The 19,761-nt window shown below is 34.2% G+C and overlaps 2 protein-coding genes across 4 annotated transcripts; one reads left to right on the forward strand and one right to left on the reverse strand.

The window, feature by feature from the left end:
* Positions 1-875: 875 nt before the first annotated feature.
* LOC136800280 (glycine betaine transporter OpuD-like) lies at positions 876-9,579 on the forward strand. Of its 2 annotated transcripts, XM_067056902.1 has the most exons (13): positions 883-1,051; positions 1,924-2,097; positions 2,433-2,509; positions 3,031-3,184; positions 3,720-3,841; positions 4,296-4,337; positions 4,476-4,595; positions 5,177-5,374; positions 7,001-7,202; positions 7,541-7,743; positions 7,983-8,160; positions 8,372-8,864; positions 9,108-9,373. In XM_067056902.1, the coding sequence occupies exons 1-13, from the start codon at positions 972-974 to the stop codon at positions 9,273-9,275; spliced, it is 2,211 nt and encodes a 736-aa protein (XP_066913003.1). In that variant the 5' UTR covers positions 883-971; the 3' UTR covers positions 9,276-9,373. The 2 variants fall into 2 exon arrangements, with proteins under 2 accessions (XP_066913001.1, XP_066913003.1); XM_067056900.1 differs by having other exon boundaries at positions 876-1,051; positions 4,296-4,595; positions 9,108-9,579.
* A 1,593-nt stretch (positions 9,580-11,172) lies between these two features.
* Positions 11,173-18,687, reverse strand: LOC136800281 (UDP-N-acetylglucosamine--dolichyl-phosphate N-acetylglucosaminephosphotransferase-like). Of its 2 annotated transcripts, XM_067056904.1 has the most exons (8): positions 18,509-18,687; positions 17,608-17,740; positions 16,294-16,507; positions 15,725-15,956; positions 14,230-14,418; positions 13,712-13,955; positions 13,081-13,150; positions 11,173-11,391 (listed from the first exon to the last, which is right to left on the reverse strand). In XM_067056904.1, coding segments are annotated over exons 1-8 (1,236 nt in total). In that variant the 5' UTR covers positions 18,661-18,687; the 3' UTR covers positions 11,173-11,389. The 2 variants fall into 2 exon arrangements, with proteins under 2 accessions (XP_066913005.1, XP_066913004.1); XM_067056903.1 differs by lacking the exon at positions 11,173-11,391 and having other exon boundaries at positions 12,702-13,150.
* Between the last annotated feature and the right edge of the window lie 1,074 nt (positions 18,688-19,761).

Raw genomic sequence — 19,761 nt, forward strand, 5'->3', positions numbered from 1 at the left:
GCACACCTTGTCCCGCATTCAGAATATTGAAACTTGGCAACTATGGTCAAGTGTAAAACTACTTCGAAAAAATCTCAACAAAATGTACAAAAAGTTGTTTTTGTTTGTTCCCATAGGGAACATAAAAATTCATTATAGAGATAATAAAAGATAATAAAATGCTAAAAGGGACCGTTGTGAAATGTAAAAAGTTTAAAATGCCGTTGTAAAATGTAAAAAGTTTTAATCTTCCGGAGGGACTGCTTTAAAGCTATTAAAATAGAATCTGTTGAGTTGCTATGGCAACATTTAGATATTAATTCAGTTCTTTTGTTAATCAACTTTAAGTTCGAGTTAATCAAGTTAATATGGTACTTTTCAGTCAAGCATAAATTACAATTCATTTATCAAAATATATAGCAAATCAACAAGGCGGAATGATTTTAAGCATTTTTTTAGCAGGCATTGTCCATTGTGCTTTTGTTTTATGCTTTGAAATATTTTTTGTTTTTCAAAACAATCTCTAATGAGTAATCACTTTTAATAAAGAGATGCGTACTGGAAAGTTTTTTGTTAAATGAGTATGAGGTTGCATGGTGGCATGGTTGCTAAATGATTTCTAGCGTGTGAGATTGAAAGTCACTGTGGCTTCACGAATATATACTCGAAAGTATTTCTTTTGTATGTCCGTTTATTTTTTGTTTATTGCCGAGTTTACTTATTTGATATTCCAATGGTAGATGGAAAAAGGTACGCATACCACTCGCACACATCATTTGACGATATTGCCCCATTTGCCCCACTAAAAGAAAATCAATCTCTAATACCCAGAAGTAGGAAAGACATTGTGACGGATAGAATTATGTTGCTGGAAATTTTCATTCTTTTATTTTTAGGGATCGCTCTGGCAAGTGACCTTTTTAGCCTCAAAGAGATTTTAGAGTAACCGAAGTGGCTGTGGGCTAGATTAGCCTTTGAAAGCACTATTACATATGGATTCATTAGAAGAGGCTAGAGATGATAAATACAATGAAAAACATATTCAAGATCGAAAGACTTGGTTTATATCAGAGTAAGTTTATTATCATACAATTCGAAATAAACATGCATGGTAGCTATCACGTCTTAAACACCCCTGTCTCACTGCCCTGGTGAAGCTCTTCCCCACAGCGGGGATAAAAATTTCTATTGAAATCTCAATTCTATCGTTCCAAGAATAAAAAATCCAGTGGGGATGGTTTTGGAGTGCAATTATTAAAGACTGAATTTCGAATGGGGATGTAATCAAAGTCAATTTGCCAGTGGGGCCAAAATTCTAGGGTATTTTTCCCACCGGGGGCGAAATTGTTCCCAAATTTTCCAGTGGAGCGGGGATCCCAGCGGGTCTGTGACACAGGGGTGTTGAAATAAATCAGCGTTTCGATGAACCTGAATGGGACTAATATGCCCTTATTACCGAGTTTATGTATGTGTGTTTTTCTGCGACGGAGACGGTAAGGTTCTAATTTGTCAACATCCTAATCAACTGAGGACGCCGGTAAATCAAACCTTTTACCGTCCTCGAATTTTCGGGTCAGAACTGCGGATTATTCCAAATCGCTTCAGTCACTTTATCGTCCTCAAAAGTGCAAAAACATAAGCTCACTATTTTCTTAAATTTCCTTTTTCCAAGGATAGACACCCCACTAGAAAATTTAGCAAAAATTTCGTCCCCGGTGGAAAAATACCCTGAAGTTTCAGCCCCACTGGGAAATTGACTTTGATTTCATCCCCATTCGATATTCAATGTTTAATAATTGCACTCCAAACCCATCCCCACAAGATTTTTAACCTTGGAACAATAGAATTTCTATCCATCCCCATTGCGAGTTCAATAGGAGTTTTTATTTCCACTGAGGAAAAAAGTTTCACCGGAGCTCTGAGACGGGTGTATTTCAATTACAGGTGCTGGCAAGTCAAAGGCAAGTTTGGAAGAATTCGTTTCCAATTCAACCCGTTGTCAACATTTCTTGGTGCTTTCGTCTTATGGGCAATCCTCATATGGGCCATCACTGATGAGGAGACCAGCATTGAAAAGATCAATGTTGCGCGACGGTGGATCACTGATAAATGCACGTGGTTAGTTTAATTTTTTTCTTCTGTATGTTAGTCAGGCCCGGTGGAACCGGGGAGACTGGGGAGACTTCGGCCTCCCCACTTTTGAGCAAATGAGACTTTTTTTCTCGAATGCCTAGACTAGCAAATTTTATCTCATTTTAAGCCTTCAGCCTCCCCACTTTAACGGTTGTTCCGTCGGGCCTAGTAGTTAGTAGGGTTGTTAAGAGAACGTTCATAGGTGCAAGACTGGTCAAGCAATTTTCCTTCTTGGATATTATGTAGATAGGAAGTCTCAGCTGCAAGATGAAACTTTAAAATAAATTTCGAAAGTTTTTAAACTTTATTTCTCGTTTCAGGTTTTACATTGGCAGTCAATTTATTTGGGTTATCTTGATCATTTATATTTATTTCAAATATGGACATATCAAACTTGGTAAGTATTCAGTATTTTTTGTTGTGTGAAATTGAATTCTGGTTCACTTTCAGCTTGTTTGAATGGGCATTCCATTTTATATCCATTTTTCCAAGGGGTAAAGAGGTATTCTAAAATTTCCAAGGGGTAAAAGACTGATTTTAGTTAGTTCAGAGTCACTTTAAGGTATGTAAAGAATTTTTCCAAGGATTTTTTTGCAAATTTTGTCATTTTCCCTATATGCATTTTCAATGGAATAGCCCATTATTGAGCAACTTTCGAAAAGACGTTAAAGGGACATAAAAGCACTGACGAAATTTGTAAACAAACCGTATGCAGCGGGATACAAAATCAAAACAAATGTCACATGTTAAAATATAAAATCAAAACAAATATGGTTGATTTTGATTTTTTTTTTTGGACACGTGATTTTGATTGTTCTCTTTAATGACACGTGGTTCGCGCAATGTTTACATTTTACTACTTTTATGTCCCTTTAATACAGTAATTAAGAACGCTTTGGTTCCATTCTTTTTTCACAGGATTATCAACAGATCAGGTAGAATACGGCGATTTCGATTATTTCGCCATGATATTTACAACCGGTATATGCAATGGATTGTTTTATGATGGTGCAAGCGCTCCCATCGCTGGATACAACGATTCAACCGATAATTTGCTTATCTACAAAGGAAAGTACGCTGAAAAGTATTAGGCTTTTCCATTTAATATTCATCCATACATAGAGTTGGATGAAAAAATTTTTTTAAAGGTTCTTGAATTATGCGGATATCTCCTGGAAGAAAAGTAAAATTTGCAAAAAAATAAAACTCCTGGAATTCTATTGGCCTTGGAAAAATTCGACTTTAAAGTTAGGATGGGCTAAAAGCAATATTTTACCCTTTTAAAAGTTCAGCATAGCTTTAAGCCCCTTGAAATTTCAAAAAACTTCCTTCGAATCCTTGAAATATAAATGAACATATCACTTCATACCTGGAAAAAGAAAATAATGTGCACTTTTTAAACTTTGGTAAGCTTTACTATATCATTCGTTTTCAACTTTTCGGAGCTTTTAAACGCATAAATTTCCAGAAACAGTAAAGAAGCTAGACCAGCATCACCCATAATCACATCCTGATACTTTTAAAGAAATTGCTGGCCAAAATTTAGTTCATTCATGCGTTAAATCAAAATTCTAAGGAAACGCTTACCATTTTTGTTTCTTCTTTAGGAGTAACCATATTACGCAAGCGCAGAACTCGTTGAATGTTGTCATGTTTCATTGGGGTTTCCATGGTTTCAGCGTGTACGTTTTACCATGTCTCCTCTTGTCTGTACTGTGCTATCGTAAAGGTAGGTAAATTTGAATTTTATTTTATAAGAACTTCTATATTTTGCTTAGCCTTTACTGTTCTTACAAGCTTTTTCTCATAAGAGACTAGCCGTGATTTTTAAGCTTAAATGTTCTTAAGTTGTCCTTAACATTCACTTATTGGCTAAAGCGATGTTTCAAATCTAGAAACTTCTGAAAATTGAGCCTAAGCTTGTACAGAATTAGTTAGTTGGTTTTGGCTTAAAATTGAGCCTCGTGTGTATTTTCTTTGCGAAGTTTTTAGGGCTCAAGTTTTCTTCAAGCATTTTGATACAATTGGTTTCCGGTTTCATACTTAAGTTTTAGAAGAGGCTCAAATCAGTCTTCATTCGTATCTTCATAAGGCTGAGATTAAGGTTATTCTTAATTTGTTCTTATAAAATTGTTTTCAAAAAAAAACCCAACCATTGTTTTATTGAAAATCACTATCTACAGGTTTACCTCTGACAATGCGTTCCTGCTTGTACCCTGTGTTCGGTAAGAAGATCTTGGGACGATTAGGTGACGTCATCGACAGTATATCTATTATTTGTATGGGGTTCGGAGTAGCCACCTCCTTCCTGTTAGGCGCCATTATGGTGGTAGTAGGGTTACAACCTATCTTTCCTGAACTAGCTGACAACCAGACTACAAGACTGATTGCGTTATGGGCTGTCTCTATCATGTCAATGTTTTCGGCAACGAGTGGTATCAAACTTGGTATCAGGAGGATGTCGCAACTATGCTTCTTAACAGGTACAGTCAACTCTTGCTTATTCGAACTTCTATTATTTGAATCTTTCTATAATCCGAACTTAATCTCAGTTCCCGTCAGGAAGAAACCCTCTTAGGATACTCTCTATAAATCGAATCTCTCTGTTATCCAACAAATAAGATTCCCCGCTCGAGTTCGATTTAGCAAGAGTCTAATTTATCTGTTACATAGTTCTTTCGTCCCTGTGAAGTATGAAAAAGAGGGTTTTCTGCCTTAGAATTTTAGCAAAATATTAAAAACAATCTAGCTTAATTTGTCGTGTCTATTTTACTTCTGAGAGGAAAAGATTTACTTTAACCACTGCTTTTAGGATTGTATCATTTCAAGCAAAGAATCTTTATTTTCTATTTTTCGCATTACCACTGGAACATGATATCAGTAGGGATGTAAAAAAATGTCATATCATATCTGTTTAAATTCAATTCAATTTTGGTGTTCACGAGCATTTAGTCACTCCACCCTCCTAACAAGGGAAGATAAATAAACTCGCTTATTTTTCGTCAAAAATTGAAGTTACCTTTCGTTATGATACCAGTTTAATTCAATAATATTTCAATTTCAGGAGCTTTATTCACATTAATTGTTGCGTTCAGTGACAACCTGTGGTATTTACTCAATCTGGCTGTTCAATCGATTGGTTACTATTTCCAATACCTCATATCAACAGCAACATTCACAAGTGCTTTCGTTCAACAAAGAAATTATCCTGATGGCAAACAACAGGAATTTGATTGGATGCATAAAAATACCATTTTCTATTGTAAGTTGAATTAATTCAGTACTACAGTACCTCCATAACTCGAACCTCTATAACTCGAATACCTCCTTAACTCGAACAATTTTGTATTCCCCCCGTGAGGGTTCGAGTTGTGGAGACTATTTAGTATAAAGCTCAACTCTAGGCCTCATCCCTGTTGAGATGGTCGATAGTGTATATCCTTTTTCGGGGCTTTCGAGGCTGCCAACAATGGAATTAAAGTCTATTCACGATAAGTGTGCACTCTTTTTTCTTTTACTGATAACTTTTGAAGGAATTCTTCAATTTTTATAAATTTGGTATCATTGGAAAGATATTAGTGAGTGGAACAATTTGAAATAAAAATATCTTTAAAAAAATTCTAAAAGTGAAGATGAAAATGAAGAAGAAAAAAATGAAGATCTTGTAGAAAAGTGCTATAACTATCATTTTCACTGAAGTGAATTCTTGATCATCGAACGTCATCACTGTGAAAAAAATTCTCAAAAATAATTATTCAGTCAAAAGATATCAAACAAAGTTATAACGTGATTGACGTCTAAAAACGCTGTTTTCTGCAGCTTTTTGCTGTTTTTTGGGGTCAATCACTTATTAAGTTTGTATCATAACTTTATATTGAATAAATATTTTAATAAAATTTCTTCACAGTGAAGATCTGCTAAGATCAAGGAATTTTTCCAGTAAAAATGAAAGTTATAGCACTTTTCTACAAGATCTTCCTTTTTTTCTTCTTCATTTTCATCTTCATTTTTAGAATTTTTTTAAAGATTTTTTTATTTCAAATTGTTCCACTCACTAATATCTTTCCAATGATACCAAATTTGTAAAGATTGGAGAATTCCTTCAAAAGTTATAGGTAAAAGAAAAAAGAGTGCACACTTATCGTGAATAGACTTTAGACATTCATCCAAATCATTCAAAAGGTTTTCTTTCCAATAGGTTTTTATCCACTTTAACATACATCCTTATAGATTTAAACTTTAAACTACGATTGGTCTGAACAATAGAACTATGGTACTGAAAATCAAAATCTCTTATCCTAAATCTTCTTTTGACTGTACAGAAATGTGTGTAAAAAGCCCGGGGGGGGGGGCACTCGATTTTGAAAACGATTGTACGTTCGGCCAAAAATCAGGTCTCTAAAATCGGACCCTTACAGTGCAGGAAAAATTTGGCTGAAAATCGACCCTTACAGTGCAATTTTTCGAAATTTTTTGCCCTTTTCAGGGCAAAATTTTTTGCAATTTCTCAAATTTTACCTCAAAATTTGTTATTTTCCCAAATTTTACACCCTTTGCACTTTTTCCCACTTGCTCACAAATCAACCCTTACAGTGTACTTTCCAAAGTCCAAAACACCTATCCTTAAGGGCTGCACGTCCGGTAGGTCACTTACCTGGAGTGCCCCCCCCCGGGGGGTAAAAAGCCATGTCACAAAGACAGAGGATTTATACAAATCGTTTTGACTTTTTAAGTTTCTCATGACGAATTACAATACAAAATTATGACTATCATATTATTTTTTTTCGATTAAATATACTACTCACCTCGAGTTAATAAATCGCAATATCTATTTAGTTGAAAGGCCATGAAATATCTGCTATTATCATTTTCTTCTTTTTCTTTTTAGGGGGCTGGTGGTTAGGTTGGGCACCTTTGGTCTCTATATTTGCTACACGGATCAGTAAAGGTCGAACAATCAAAAGTGTGATCGAAATTGCTTTCATAATCCCAAGTTTTGTCAATTTCATTTGGTTTGTCGTTGTAGGAGGTGTGTCCATTGATATGGAAAATCAAGCCATTTCAATGAGACTCCATTGCGGCATGAACAAGTAGGTGGTCTCACGCACTAAGATAGCTCGGTTTTTGAAAAGTTTTAGCTACGCGGGACTTATTTTACAAAATAAGTTGGGACTGAACCTCGAAAGTTTCTCAAAAACTTCTGATTTTTCTAATTTCGCATAAAATTGCACTCTTGGACTGAACTGACTTTTTATATTTTTGTTTTGACGGCCCTACCTAGAACTGTTATGTGTTTACTTTGGCGGTAAGCATTGCTATAAATCCAGCGTTCGTGTGAAAACCACGCGGGTCATGCAATTTACATAAAAAAGGAGTTCAAAAATACAGCAAGATTTCATTGAAATACTATCTATCTTATTTTTACTAGAACAACACGTGATGCTTTAGGAGCTCCTGATTGGCTACACAGTCTCGGTTGTATTGATGAAGACAAACGATTCTATATGGTAATCGAAAAATATGAAGATATCAAGATTATTCTTCAGATTATCGCTTTGATGCTTACCTTACTGTATTTTATCACGAGTTTCGATTCAGCTGCTCTCGTCATGGGCACCATCTCCAGTAACGGTTAGTCCTTTGTTTTTTTTCTCATTTTTGTGACTATTCCTTGTTCTTTAATTAAACTACAACTTTGTATCAAAACCGCGACTGAAACCTGTCCATTTTCCTAATGATAAAACGGTTCATAACAGCGAATGAGGGCGGCATGGCCGAAACGAAAGATTTTCTGGGAAATAGAATCCTATACAAAGCGATGGTATTTTGTACAATCTACCCTTTTCGAAATTTTATTCTTATTCTTACAGGTCTAGAGGAGCCACCATTGATTCAACGTATTTTCTGGTGCATCACCATAGCTGCTTGTACTTCAGCTCTTATTGTTTATACTGAATTCACTGATCGTGCTGATGTCAATGCTTTTGCTATTCTGGCTGGCCTTCCGTTCGCAGTTTTGATGTGTTTCTGTGCTATTTCACTGTGGCGGTGAGTTAATTATCATTAATTGGGAACTCTAGATAAGTCCCCCACCCTCCCGAACAGTTAGCTAAAACATTTTCGCATGGGAAATTAAATCAATCTAACTAGCTCCTTTTAAAATCAAACCCTTGGTAGGTACCAAGATGAACATTCTGTTTGAAAGAATATTCATTAAAGCAAAGGTAACAAATATCAAACAAGCATATATTTTTTATAGATTATTGAAAATGGAACCATATTGGTTTTACAATGAAATCGCTCACTGGGAAATGATTTATGGTCATATTGATGATATTCAAATACTGAAAAAAGTCCTGTTAGCAATTGTTGCTCCCTGGTACTACCTAGGGCAAATGGCAATTAAACTTAGCCTAAATCACCATGGCGACAAGAATGGTAACCATGTTGGTGAAGGACATCCGCCCGTGTCCGCCCAAACTACAGGAAGTCCACCCTTATCCAACCAAAAACGATTTTTCGCGTACTTCAAATTTGCTTTCCCATTCTACTTATGGATTGTTTTACTTCTTTTACAAATTCGATACCAAAACATAAATAGTGTTGGCTGGGCTGTTTTTGTCGGCTTCTTGGTCCTTTCGAGTCGCATTCGTACGGCCCTTCGTCGCCAGTATCGAATACAAGGAAATGTTTTCGAAGATATTGCGATCATGGCGATTTTCCCGTTGACCGTGGTTCAGATGTATCGACAGGTTACTACAAATTATACTTTCAAATCTTGAATTGACTTTTTCGTACCCCATCGCATGAGTTTTAGGAAAAAAGGATCAAAATCTAAATCAAATTTCATTACAGATGTTATTTGCCATTGCGTAAAGATTTTTTCAATATGCAGTTGAATTCCCTTTTCATTTGAAATAACTTTTTCTTTTTTCGAAACTACGGTACTCATCGCCTGACCCATGAAGTTTTTGCATTTTCTCGCTTCATTTCAGGTCATTTTCGGTGAAAGATCAATCGAAACTGGTGATACCACGGAAATGAAGAACAACCCATCGACCAAAACTAACAGAGGACAACGCAATTTAGCCTACATACATGAATCATTTTCGCCTGAATCTCCGCCCATCTATCAATCTGGTGAAGATTTCTTAGCTGCTTAACGTGTATTGCTCTGCAGTTGGTACTCAACGTTGTTTTAACATTCACACAACATTATAAATTTGGATGTTAAAAGGATGTGATTTAAACTTTCGTTGATCTTTAGATGGATCAATGCAGTTCATTCAAACAAATTTAAAACGATATTCCATCGTTTAAAAGAAGTTTTTCTATTGAAAAATGATAAAAATTGATACTCGTCATCACAAATTTAAATTTAGATTTCGGGTATCTCTTCGTCGGGTATAATCTAAAAACGTGGTTTAGATTCCTTAGAATAATAATTGATCTCGTGTTTCGATTTCCGATAAATTCGGTTCCGTTTTTTTCTCGGACACGCTAGTAATTCTGGCTGAACTTTGGTTTTGATCATTAATTTTGATGACGCTGAGCCCGAGCGGAGAGGGACTATGCGTACTTGACAAGGTCGCAATTTTTGAAGAAAAAAAAACTTTCAAAGTAACAAGAAAACTACATAGAGATGAAATTTTAATTAAAAACAAGATAAATGTTAACGTTTGCGGTTGCCTTTATTTACCTAGAGAACTAAGAACTAGAATCTGGCAGACTGTTTTACGCCCGCCTTAGTAACCCAAACGAAATTATGGCTTGATCGCGCAATCAAGTTTATCAAAAAACTGAGCTACTGAAACGCTCGATAAATAAATTTTTTTAATTTTTTCTTCGTATTTTTATATATAATGTGTTGTAAATATTGTAATTCTTGGATTCTAGAAAAATCTTTCTTTGTATAAAAATCTTTTGAAAGCTCTTAAAATGTGAATGATTAAAGAAAATTTTTTCTCCTGCGTTATCTTTCCCTTTCGAAAAGTAATTCTGAATACAGTCTACTCTTTCTAATTCAAAGCTCTTGAACTAAGTCCAAAAAACCCTATTTTTAGGCATTTTTTGTCCCATAAAAATATTATTTCGAAAATCGGGCTCTTTCACATTTTGATTTTTCTTGAGCTACTTCAAAACTGCACTTTTTGTGGCCAATAAATAAAATTGAAATCTAAATTTTGAGATTTTTGAGCAATCCATTTACCGTATTATAGTGATTTGCAACTAAAAATTTTTGAAAATTGAAGACCTGATTTTTCTTGAGCTACTTCAAGACTGCACTTTTTAAGAACGAAAAAAATTTTGAAATTCAAATTTTGAGATTTTTGAGCAATCCATTTCCCGTACAGTGATTTGCAACTAAAAATTCATATTTTAGAAATAGTCCTTAGTTCATTAGGACTAAGAAAATACGCTATCATCATAACTTAATTCCAATAGATTTCGATTTAGAGAGGATTTATTTAAAAAAATGTCTCAATTCGGGTAGTATCCAATCAACTTCCATTCAAATTTTCGTTGGAAAAAATTAATTCAAGTTAAAATTTTATGTCCAGAAATAATCAGTAAGATGTAACATTATGCTCTGAAACAACTTTTTATGAAGTTGAACTATCGTTAGGGCTACAATGCTAAAAAATGAGAAACCTACATTCTCGGGGTTTACTACATTCTCGGGGCCAGGTGCTGTACAGTGATTTGAAACTAAAATTGTTTGAAATATGAAAACCTGATTTTTCTTAAGCTACTTCAAGTCTGCACTTTTTGTGAACGAAAAAAATTGAAATCCAAACTTTATTTCCCGTACGGTGATTTGAAACTAATAATTTTTAAAAACTCTAAACCTAACTTTTGTTCAGCTACTTCAAGACTGCGCTTAATGTGAACAAAAAAAATCCAAACTTTGAGGCTTTCGAGCAATCCATTTCCCGTACAGTAATATGAAACTAAAAAATTATGAAAAGTATCATTAAAAAGCGAAGTAAGGGACTGGGTTCGGGTTTAAGGATACACTCGATTAGAAAAAAAGTGGAAATAAAAATGGCAGCTATTCAATTCGATATATTTACTGTATTTTTCTGACTTCAAAATTATAACCTAAACTAATAAAATACCAGTAAGAAAAAAGTACTTTAGAAGTACAAAAAATATATATAATAGTGCTACGATTCGTAGTGTAAATAAAAAAAAACAACAGAAAAGCTGAAACAAACAATTTTGTGTCAGATGTGTTTGGGTGTGGTTTGCATGCATGGAAAAGAGTTTCGTGCAATCCTATGAAAAGAAAAGAAGCAAAAATGAAAATATATCTTCATAATAAAACTTGTAAAAACATACAAGCAAATGCGTTTTGTGTTGAACGACCTTGTAGTCTTGTAGAGAAAACCTGATTTTAAGATTTTAAGTTTGATTATACCTTGAGTTACTTTGTTATTGAGACATATGATCTTTATAACACTAATGGATCCCCTTTGTACCGTCATTGCCAAAAGATAAATCCTAGTGGCTAACCCCTACAGTGAGAGCGAAAATCCTGCAATAGTCTTTGCTATTTTTCGTTATCAACTTGTGGGTCCCTTATCTCCCCACAGGTGCGTCGCGAAAAAGGCATACAAAAATAATTAAGGGCTCTGACCATAGTGAATTTTTCATAATTGCCGTGTTTAAAATGTGTTTTCTGACTGATGTAACCAACAAAACTATGGCATGTTATACATTTTCTGTTAGACAAACTATTCCTGAATCTGAAAATTCAAAAATCGCAATGAAAAAATTTGATGAAGAAGAAAATGAAGACTTTTGCGAGGAAGAGTATTTCAACTTTGAAGAGCTTAGTTTCGGCGAAGAAAAAACATTATGAAAAAATTTTCGCAGTAGATGGTGTATCTTTTACCTAGCAATAAAAATTTTTGCGGAAAATTTTTGTAAATGCTTCTTTCTTTCGAAATCTTCAAAATAGTGGTTTTTCATCAATTTTTCATCTTGATTTTGCTTAAAAAAAACAGTCATAACTTTTCACACATCTTTTTAGAAAAATTTTCCGCAAAATTTAAAATAGTTCAATTCTTTGCGGACAGTGTAAAGAAATTTTGAAACAAAAAGGTTAATTACCCATTAAAACTTAGCACTTTTTATAAAAGAAGCTGATACAACATATTATTAACGTCTTTTTAAAGTTCATAACGTCATTTTTGTAATTAAATTCTTAATTACTCTGAAGGGATTTGATTAAAAAGCAATTTATAAAGGTAATTCTTTGTTGAAAGTGTTAAAGAACCTAAAACATAACTTTTATGTTCAAATACTAAAATCAATTTTCCGACTATGGTCAGAGCCCTTAAGGGATTAAGAGTTTGATGTAGGCCAAACTACACAACGCACTGGGATCTTTTGTAGTTTAAGCTGTGTTGATACCTGGAATAGTTCTTATCACAACAAGACAAACCGGAGGGATATTGGCAGCCTATTTGTAACCACGAATTTATGAAAATTCACCATCGTATAGAAATAAACGTATGGAAAGTGTTACCGTTCTCAACAGTGTTATTTAACTGAAATTTATTATACTATTTATTTATTATTTTAAATTTTAAAGAATTTAACGAACACTATACATAAAAAACACTATAAATAAGTTAAGTATATCAGTAAATCGATATATTTAGTAAACTTAAAAAGACTAATGCACAAAAAGTTTAAATCTATTCTAAATGCAAAATCCTAATCCGAGGAGAAAAGGATAATTTTAATGAGGTTTAATAGTAAATTTGTATCCCTATCTTTAGTTTTTTTAACAGCAATATTCTATTAATAATTATAATATTTTATATAAGTTATTAATATTCTTTAATGATTTAAAATTTACGACTCATGCAACTCCTTGTTTGAACTTGGCCATAAAGATTCCTTGAATTTTAAATCAAGTAAATTAAACAAACCACCGACAAAACATCGAGTACTAACATTTTATCGTATCATAGAACAGCCTTGCCAATTGATATCTGACGAAAAATGCTAGACAACTTCCCAGTACCTAAAACAAGAAAGTTAAATTCTTTTTTTAATCATCAGCAACTTTTTCTAATGTTTTTGATGATACGAATATCAATCTTCGATGGAGAGAAGTTTTGATTCCAATATTGCCAAAGTATCTTCAATAAGGCCCGCCTGGTTTTCATGCAATTGCTAGATCGAAAATAACATTTACTGACTGATTTCGAAAAACGTACCGTGCAAAAACAAAAAAAGTAGCAAATTTAATTCTCGTGCGATAATCGATCAAAATCGGCATCAAAATTTCTGTTGGAAATGATTCACTTATAGCCTACATTTATTCATCATTAATATATTCTAGCCTGGTCCCAAATGATATTGCTCCACAGAATAGGACTGAAATATTCTCGTTCACGTGTACCCCAGGCTTTACGTTAATTACAATATTTACGTTACTCGATGGAAGCCATACAGAAATGGCGCTATCAGTAAGCGTCAAAGGACTCAAAAAGCCGATCATACTCAGGGAGCGAGGTTGGTATTTAAAGACATTTAAAACCTTGACGAATTCAAAAATAAAGGGATAAATATTTATAATTACCTGAATGGCCATAAGTACTTGCGTTACACGTTTTTCATGCATTGGTCCAAGCACGAAGATCACAAAATTGATCAAAGTTAAATTAGACATCACAGTATACTCGTCTTTATCAATTTTCTTGTTCTGCACAAAACCAATACGAAACGTTGAAACTATTTTCACAATGATTTTTCCCAATATATTCAAATCCTCTGTTTTGAATTGTGTTGTACTGAGTTCTAGTTTATCAGTCTTTGAATCATATCTAAAGTGGAATAAAAGACATATAAAGAAGCATCTGAAAACAGAAAAAAATGTTATCTTACACGTTTTGTCGGCTGTTCTATTTTTTCGTGATGCAGGTTTAAATCTTCTTAAAATATTTTTAGGATGCTTACCTCACTCATTGACTTTTAATGGGGATTAAAATCGAATCTTAGCCATTAGCATTGTTCATAAAATTTCTCATTGTGTTTTTTACGAAAATTGAGCCACATGTTCGTATAAAAAAGCGTGTATTCCAAAACCTGAAAACTTACGAGGGTAACCGATGTCTCGGACACGGTATAAACCGGAACAGCTGCGGTACGGAATACAGGAAATTAAGAATTTGTGGAATAAAGAAGAGTAACATGGTCTTGCTGAAATGGCCCAGGATGGCAACAACGGCGAAAGTCATACCAGAGAAATAACAAAAAGTGTCACCAACAAAAACCGAAGAAGGATACCTGGAAATTAAAAAAAAAAAAACAGTTTTGAAATTTTGAAGGTTGGAAGGAAGCTGACTTCAATATTGGCCCTACAAATTATATAAGCTACCGATTCGATCTGGTCGAACATTAACTATTTCCATAACTAAGATGCCTAAGGATACCAAAAACTAAGGAGGGTCTGTTGTCATTGCCTCTTCTGATTTGAGATTTTTCTAAGCGACCGCTGCGATGGAATGTTGGTGAGAGAAGGGAGAAGACGAGAGAAGTGTTGCTATTCTTTAATCGTACTTCATTGCAGAGGTTTCAGTACGGGAATTTTTTATCAAATAGACAAAGCACAGTGTACTACGAAACGATAAACGTGAGGTACGCTCTGGTACAAAGTACTAATTTAGAGCCTTAGCAGATGTACTTAAATTGCATTTACTGTTATTTGACCTAAAGATACAAATCATGGTACGACAGACAAATTTTATTTATGCCCTAACATTTAGTACATTTTGGCTAATCGTCAAAACCAGAGCTACTATCACAGAATTGTGGTACAAAAAACAGCTCAGCCCTAGATTTAAATTCTGCAAAGAGTCATATTTCAAAAGATATACCACAAAAAGTGTCTTTATGATCAGTGTTCTTATGAAAAAAATCATAAGGATACTTCAAAATTAACTTAAGGTCAGTGGATCTAGCGCACTCGATGCATTACACCGCTACTTTTACAAAAACTCAAATCAAAGATTTTGGTTGGTCAGGATTGAGAAGAATGCTTTCAGGGCTTATAGAAAACTCAGTGCCTTGATTTCACTGAAACGAACACTGTTTTCACTGAAAAGGAAAGTTTACAACCACGGTCGTCAAACATGTGTGGGGTCAATGCAATAGCATTTAATCTTTAGAATCAGGGTTGATATCATAGATATCTTATATAAAAGACGAGATTGAACTTTTTCGTCAGTAACTGAAGCAAAATAACCATGAAAGTATAAACGACTGAATAAATTCAAGTTTATATCTCGATCCATTCTGCTCAAAGGCGTTGCTAAACATCCGAAGACCCTGTACATAATGGGCTGTTCCATTAAAAAACCATAAACAGGGGATGGACGAACCTTTTCAATTCAAAAAAATTATCATTAGGTACAGGGTCTTCGGATGTTTAGCAACGCCTTTGAGCAGAATTGGATCAAGATATAAAATTGAATTTATTTTACCCTCTGGAAATGTTCGTCCACCTCCCCCCCTGTATGGATATAAAAGGGAATGGCCCAATATAGGTTTTTAATTTTTTCAGAAAAAAATATGAACACTAAGCAGCGCTTACCAGTTGTGATATAAGAGGGCAGAAGAAGCTGCTACATAAGGCAACAAGAAATAAATGGAAAACAAATGACTTTTCCAGCAATCACCAGACAGCTCCATGAAATTGAACACTAAGATTGAAATACCAATGATGACAGACTGTGATGTCTCCAAACCGTTGACACCTGCCAGAATGTTGATTGCATTGGTGCAAAAGACGGCTAACATGCCCATGTATACGTAATAAAAGATTCCTGAAAGATAAAAGTGAACCAACATTTTGATAAAAACTGAAAGCTTTTATAATAGCTTCAGGGAATCTTCTCCTTTGACAGAATCAGCTATGTGGGTGTTGTTGATTAACAGTCAGAGCAATCAACGGCATTCTACAGTCAACGTTGAGTTTAAAGTCAACGTGATAATTTCAAAATGTATATGCAAAATTTTTATTCCCAAGATATTTTCAGCCAAATTATTGTAAATAACATCCATTTTTCTACACTTATATTCAACTTGATAAAGACAACCGTCATCACATGTTCACCTATGCAAAATATAGTAACTCGTAAAACTTTTAAAACAACAGCTTACCTAAATTTAAATTGATCCCAATGATATCACGAAGCGGCTTAGGAATCACAATAGTGGTCGACCCAAAATTCACGAAATAGACCATAAGAAGTGGTAGTGATGCCAGAGTAGGTAAGATTAGTTTATATCGCCATTTCAAATCCAATGTATCGTCAGCATAGCCCAATAAAATCATACAACATATGGATAGAAGGGCAGCAATGAATTCCACAAACTAAAATTTATAAAAGAAAGTTCATGAGTAAGCAGGAGGGGGGGGGTGTCAGGGTCCAGGATACCAACCCAGGGCCCAAAAACCATGACTTTTCGAGATTTGAAAGTAGTAGACACCACCACCCCCTAAATTGGTATCAATACCAACTTGAAAACCCCAATTGTCTAAAAAAGGGGGGACCCACCCCCTTAAATTGGTATCGATACCAACATAAAAATCCTGATTTTCTGAAAAAGGGGGACCCCCCCCCCTAAATTGGCAATCAGTAAAAATGCAAGAAGTTATATGCATAGGATACTGCATAAGAACATTCGTCTTATTAATGACTTATATTATGTACCACACTTTAAACAAGTCTAACGCAATGTAAATTAAGTTTCTTGAACTAAATTGGCAAAATGTATTAAATTCATAAAACTAGTTGATAAACTAGACTAGATAAAAAACTCATTGTATTAGGCACGCCTAGAGTCTTTGTTAGATAGCCTATAATGATGAACGTTATGTACAGAAAAATTTTATCACGACTAAAAAAGTTCTAAGACCTGCTAAGACTTTATTCAGTTTGTTCAACTCTAGTTTTGAATGAATTTTGGTTGATTGAAAGGATTGAGAGCAGCAAAACTTAAATATAAATTTAATTTGAACTATAGAATGAAGAATGCTTTTATATGGAATCAGGGTATAGTGTAAACGATTCAAATAAGTTTTTATACTTACATTATACAACATTTCAAACTCAGCAAAAATAAAAAAAGGGGGACCCACCCCCACATTTTGGTATCGATACCAACTTGACTTTTTGAATTTTGAAAAAAAAATTGACACCACCCCCGGCCCTGGGTTTGGTATCTGGATCCTGACCCCCCTTGGAGTACGATCTAATACAAAAAAAAAGCCAAAATTTATGCTTTCTAGATTCTTCATGGTGTAACTTAGATAATTAACCTATCTAATCATCTGTAGTTAAAGGTAGTGATTATAAGACCACTTAAACTGTTAAACCGTGGAAAAATCTTCTAATCTTAACTTACATAATAAATATCAATGTTTTTTTGACAATTTCAACGAACAAATTAATTAGGTGAAACTGTACCAACCTCATTATGCGGAAAAACAGTCTGCTCTTGTCCCACCATATTTTCCATCCATCGTGTGACGAATGGAACAGGAATAAAGAGAAACATACATATCAAAAACACTGTGCCACAAATCACACCAAGAGATTCAGGGCTAAAATGAAAATGGGAAGATATTAACAAAATAAAGAAATTTAGCAGCATGGAAAAATAAAAAAACCTTGGCCTTTTAAGGCCTAGAGAACTATACTGTATAAATTTCAATATTTGACCCAGATGTTAAGGTTTAGGAGAATTTTAATATCTAAATTAAGTGAAATCCATCAATACGATTAACCCAAAAAATCATGGGAAATTGTAGGCGAATGTGCTTTTCTCTGGATCAATGTAAAATAGTTGCAAAATTCAAGAAATCTCAGACTTGTCTCTTTAAAAAGGTTCTAAGATAACCAGGAGTTGAACAGCACAAACCTGTTATCCCAAAGTTCATAGGTTCACAATAATCTCTGTGCTTCTAGTTTTCTACCATGTAGCAACTCTTATTAAGACCGGTCTACACTTGCGCGGGCTGCAATTGAACCTTTTGGCTTCAATCCTTTTTGCTTAAAAAAAAGATTACATCATAAAAATGCAGCGCACCCTCGAAAAAAAAGTTGAATACATTTCAACTTTTTTCAACTGTTACGTCAGATCGCGCCAATGGAGCTGCTTCATTTTTCTTTTTACCAATAGTGTGGAAAGCTTTGCTTGAAAAAGTGTGATTGAAGCGCGTGCAAGTGGAGACCGGCCTTTACAGAATTAGTACTTTCAAAGTCATATTAATTGACATTGCTTCCACGTCAAAGTGATAAAACTGCGCACCTCTCAAAAAATTAGCCCCTTTTTACCCATTCGAAGTTAATCATCTGGAAGTACTGCTTACATTTCATTTTTCTCCTTTTTATTCAGGTCTTTTCCTTTCAATCCAGCTTTCAAGAAAAGATCTTTAGCACCAGGGATCAATCTCAGTGCCAAGAAGAATGAAAACAAAGAATAAAGTGCATTGATTGCAATGGGAAATAGTAGTTTAGTCATATTGTCATTGCTTTTTATCTTCAATACATATCTGAAAAAAATGAATATGAAAAAAGAGAAGATTTGGTGAAGTTTGTTGAACCTGGTTGAACGGTAAAAAAGAAATAATTCTGAAGAAGTTTCAACATGTTTCAGACTTGCTCCATTTTTTAGGGAATCAAGAAGAGAAAGAGCAGATTCTCAACACAACAACTTAAAACTAGCTAGCTTAAGATGGCTACATCGAATAATTATTTGAAAGGTTTTAGTTAAATCTAGTTAAATTATTGAAAAGCAGAATAAAAAAGTCATAGTTTTTTAGTGGCACTTTTATTTAACAAATTCAATCATAAATTGAAAAAATTAAAAAAAACAAGTCCAAGAAATATACATTTAGGTCATAATTTGTGTATAACGGTGCAGGCAAAACAAATGTGTTCATTTAAAAAATCAGGATTCGTGTGCAAAATCTTCAGGGTTCTTTCTTGAAAGTCGAAGGTTTTCTTTTTCAGCATGATTGATCACCATAGCACCAAAAACAAATGGTGGGAGTACGTAGAAGACTTGACTCATGAATCGTCTGTATAAATTTCCAACACCTTTGGAAAAGAATCCAGCAAACGCTCTTTGTTCAAATGGTGACAGTGAGTAACTGATGACGTTCTTGTACTTGCTGAGGTTTCCAAATTTTCCACCCATTTTTGTATTTAAGTTATAAAGTAGGTTTATTCTTTTCTACCTTCAATAATACAGGTTAATGAAACGATTATTAGAAAAAATATAACCTATTAAAATAGACCAGTTAGTCATCTTTTAATTGAGGAAATACATGCATGCTACTGGTGTCTAAACCTTTCCTATTTCTAAAGAATAGTTGTCTGGGAGAACATCACAACCTATTGACTCAGTTCCGCTTATCAAATTATTCCAACCATTTGGGCCAGAAATTATCTACTCCATATTACCGAAATAAGCCCTAATATTTTATAGCATGTTGCACGGAAGGATCTCAGCATATCACTCACAAGCTAAACCAAATCCTCCACAAAAACTTTTAAGCTCAAACACATCCACTTCTATGGTAATTTGAATACAGTTTGCCTTGTTTACAAAACCACGGTA

The sequence above is a fragment of the Clytia hemisphaerica genome, unplaced genomic scaffold, assembly GCF_902728285.1.
Source record: "Clytia hemisphaerica strain Z4C2 unplaced genomic scaffold, Clytia hemisphaerica genome assembly, whole genome shotgun sequence".
Taxonomy (NCBI): Eukaryota; Metazoa; Cnidaria; class Hydrozoa; order Leptothecata; family Clytiidae; genus Clytia; species Clytia hemisphaerica.

Coding starts and splice junctions, on each gene's coding strand:
- LOC136800280 (XM_067056900.1), top strand. CDS start 972: ATGGATTCATTAGAAGAGGCTAGAGATGATAAATACAATGAAAAACAT. Junction 2,098..2,432: donor ATCACTGATAAATGCACGTG/GTTAGTTTAATT, acceptor TTCTCGTTTCAG/GTTTTACATTGGCAGTCAAT. Junction 5,375..7,000: donor TAAAAATACCATTTTCTATT/GTAAGTTGAATT, acceptor TTTTCTTTTTAG/GGGGCTGGTGGTTAGGTTGG.
- LOC136800281 (XM_067056903.1), bottom strand. CDS start 18,660: ATGACTAAACTACTATTTCCCATTGCAATCAATGCACTTTATTCTTTG. Junction 15,957..16,293: donor TGGGATCAATTTAAATTTAG/GTAAGCTGTTGT, acceptor TTTATCTTTCAG/GAATCTTTTATTACGTATAC. Junction 14,419..15,724: donor GCCCTCTTATATCACAACTG/GTAAGCGCTGCT, acceptor TTTAATTTCCAG/GTATCCTTCTTCGGTTTTTG.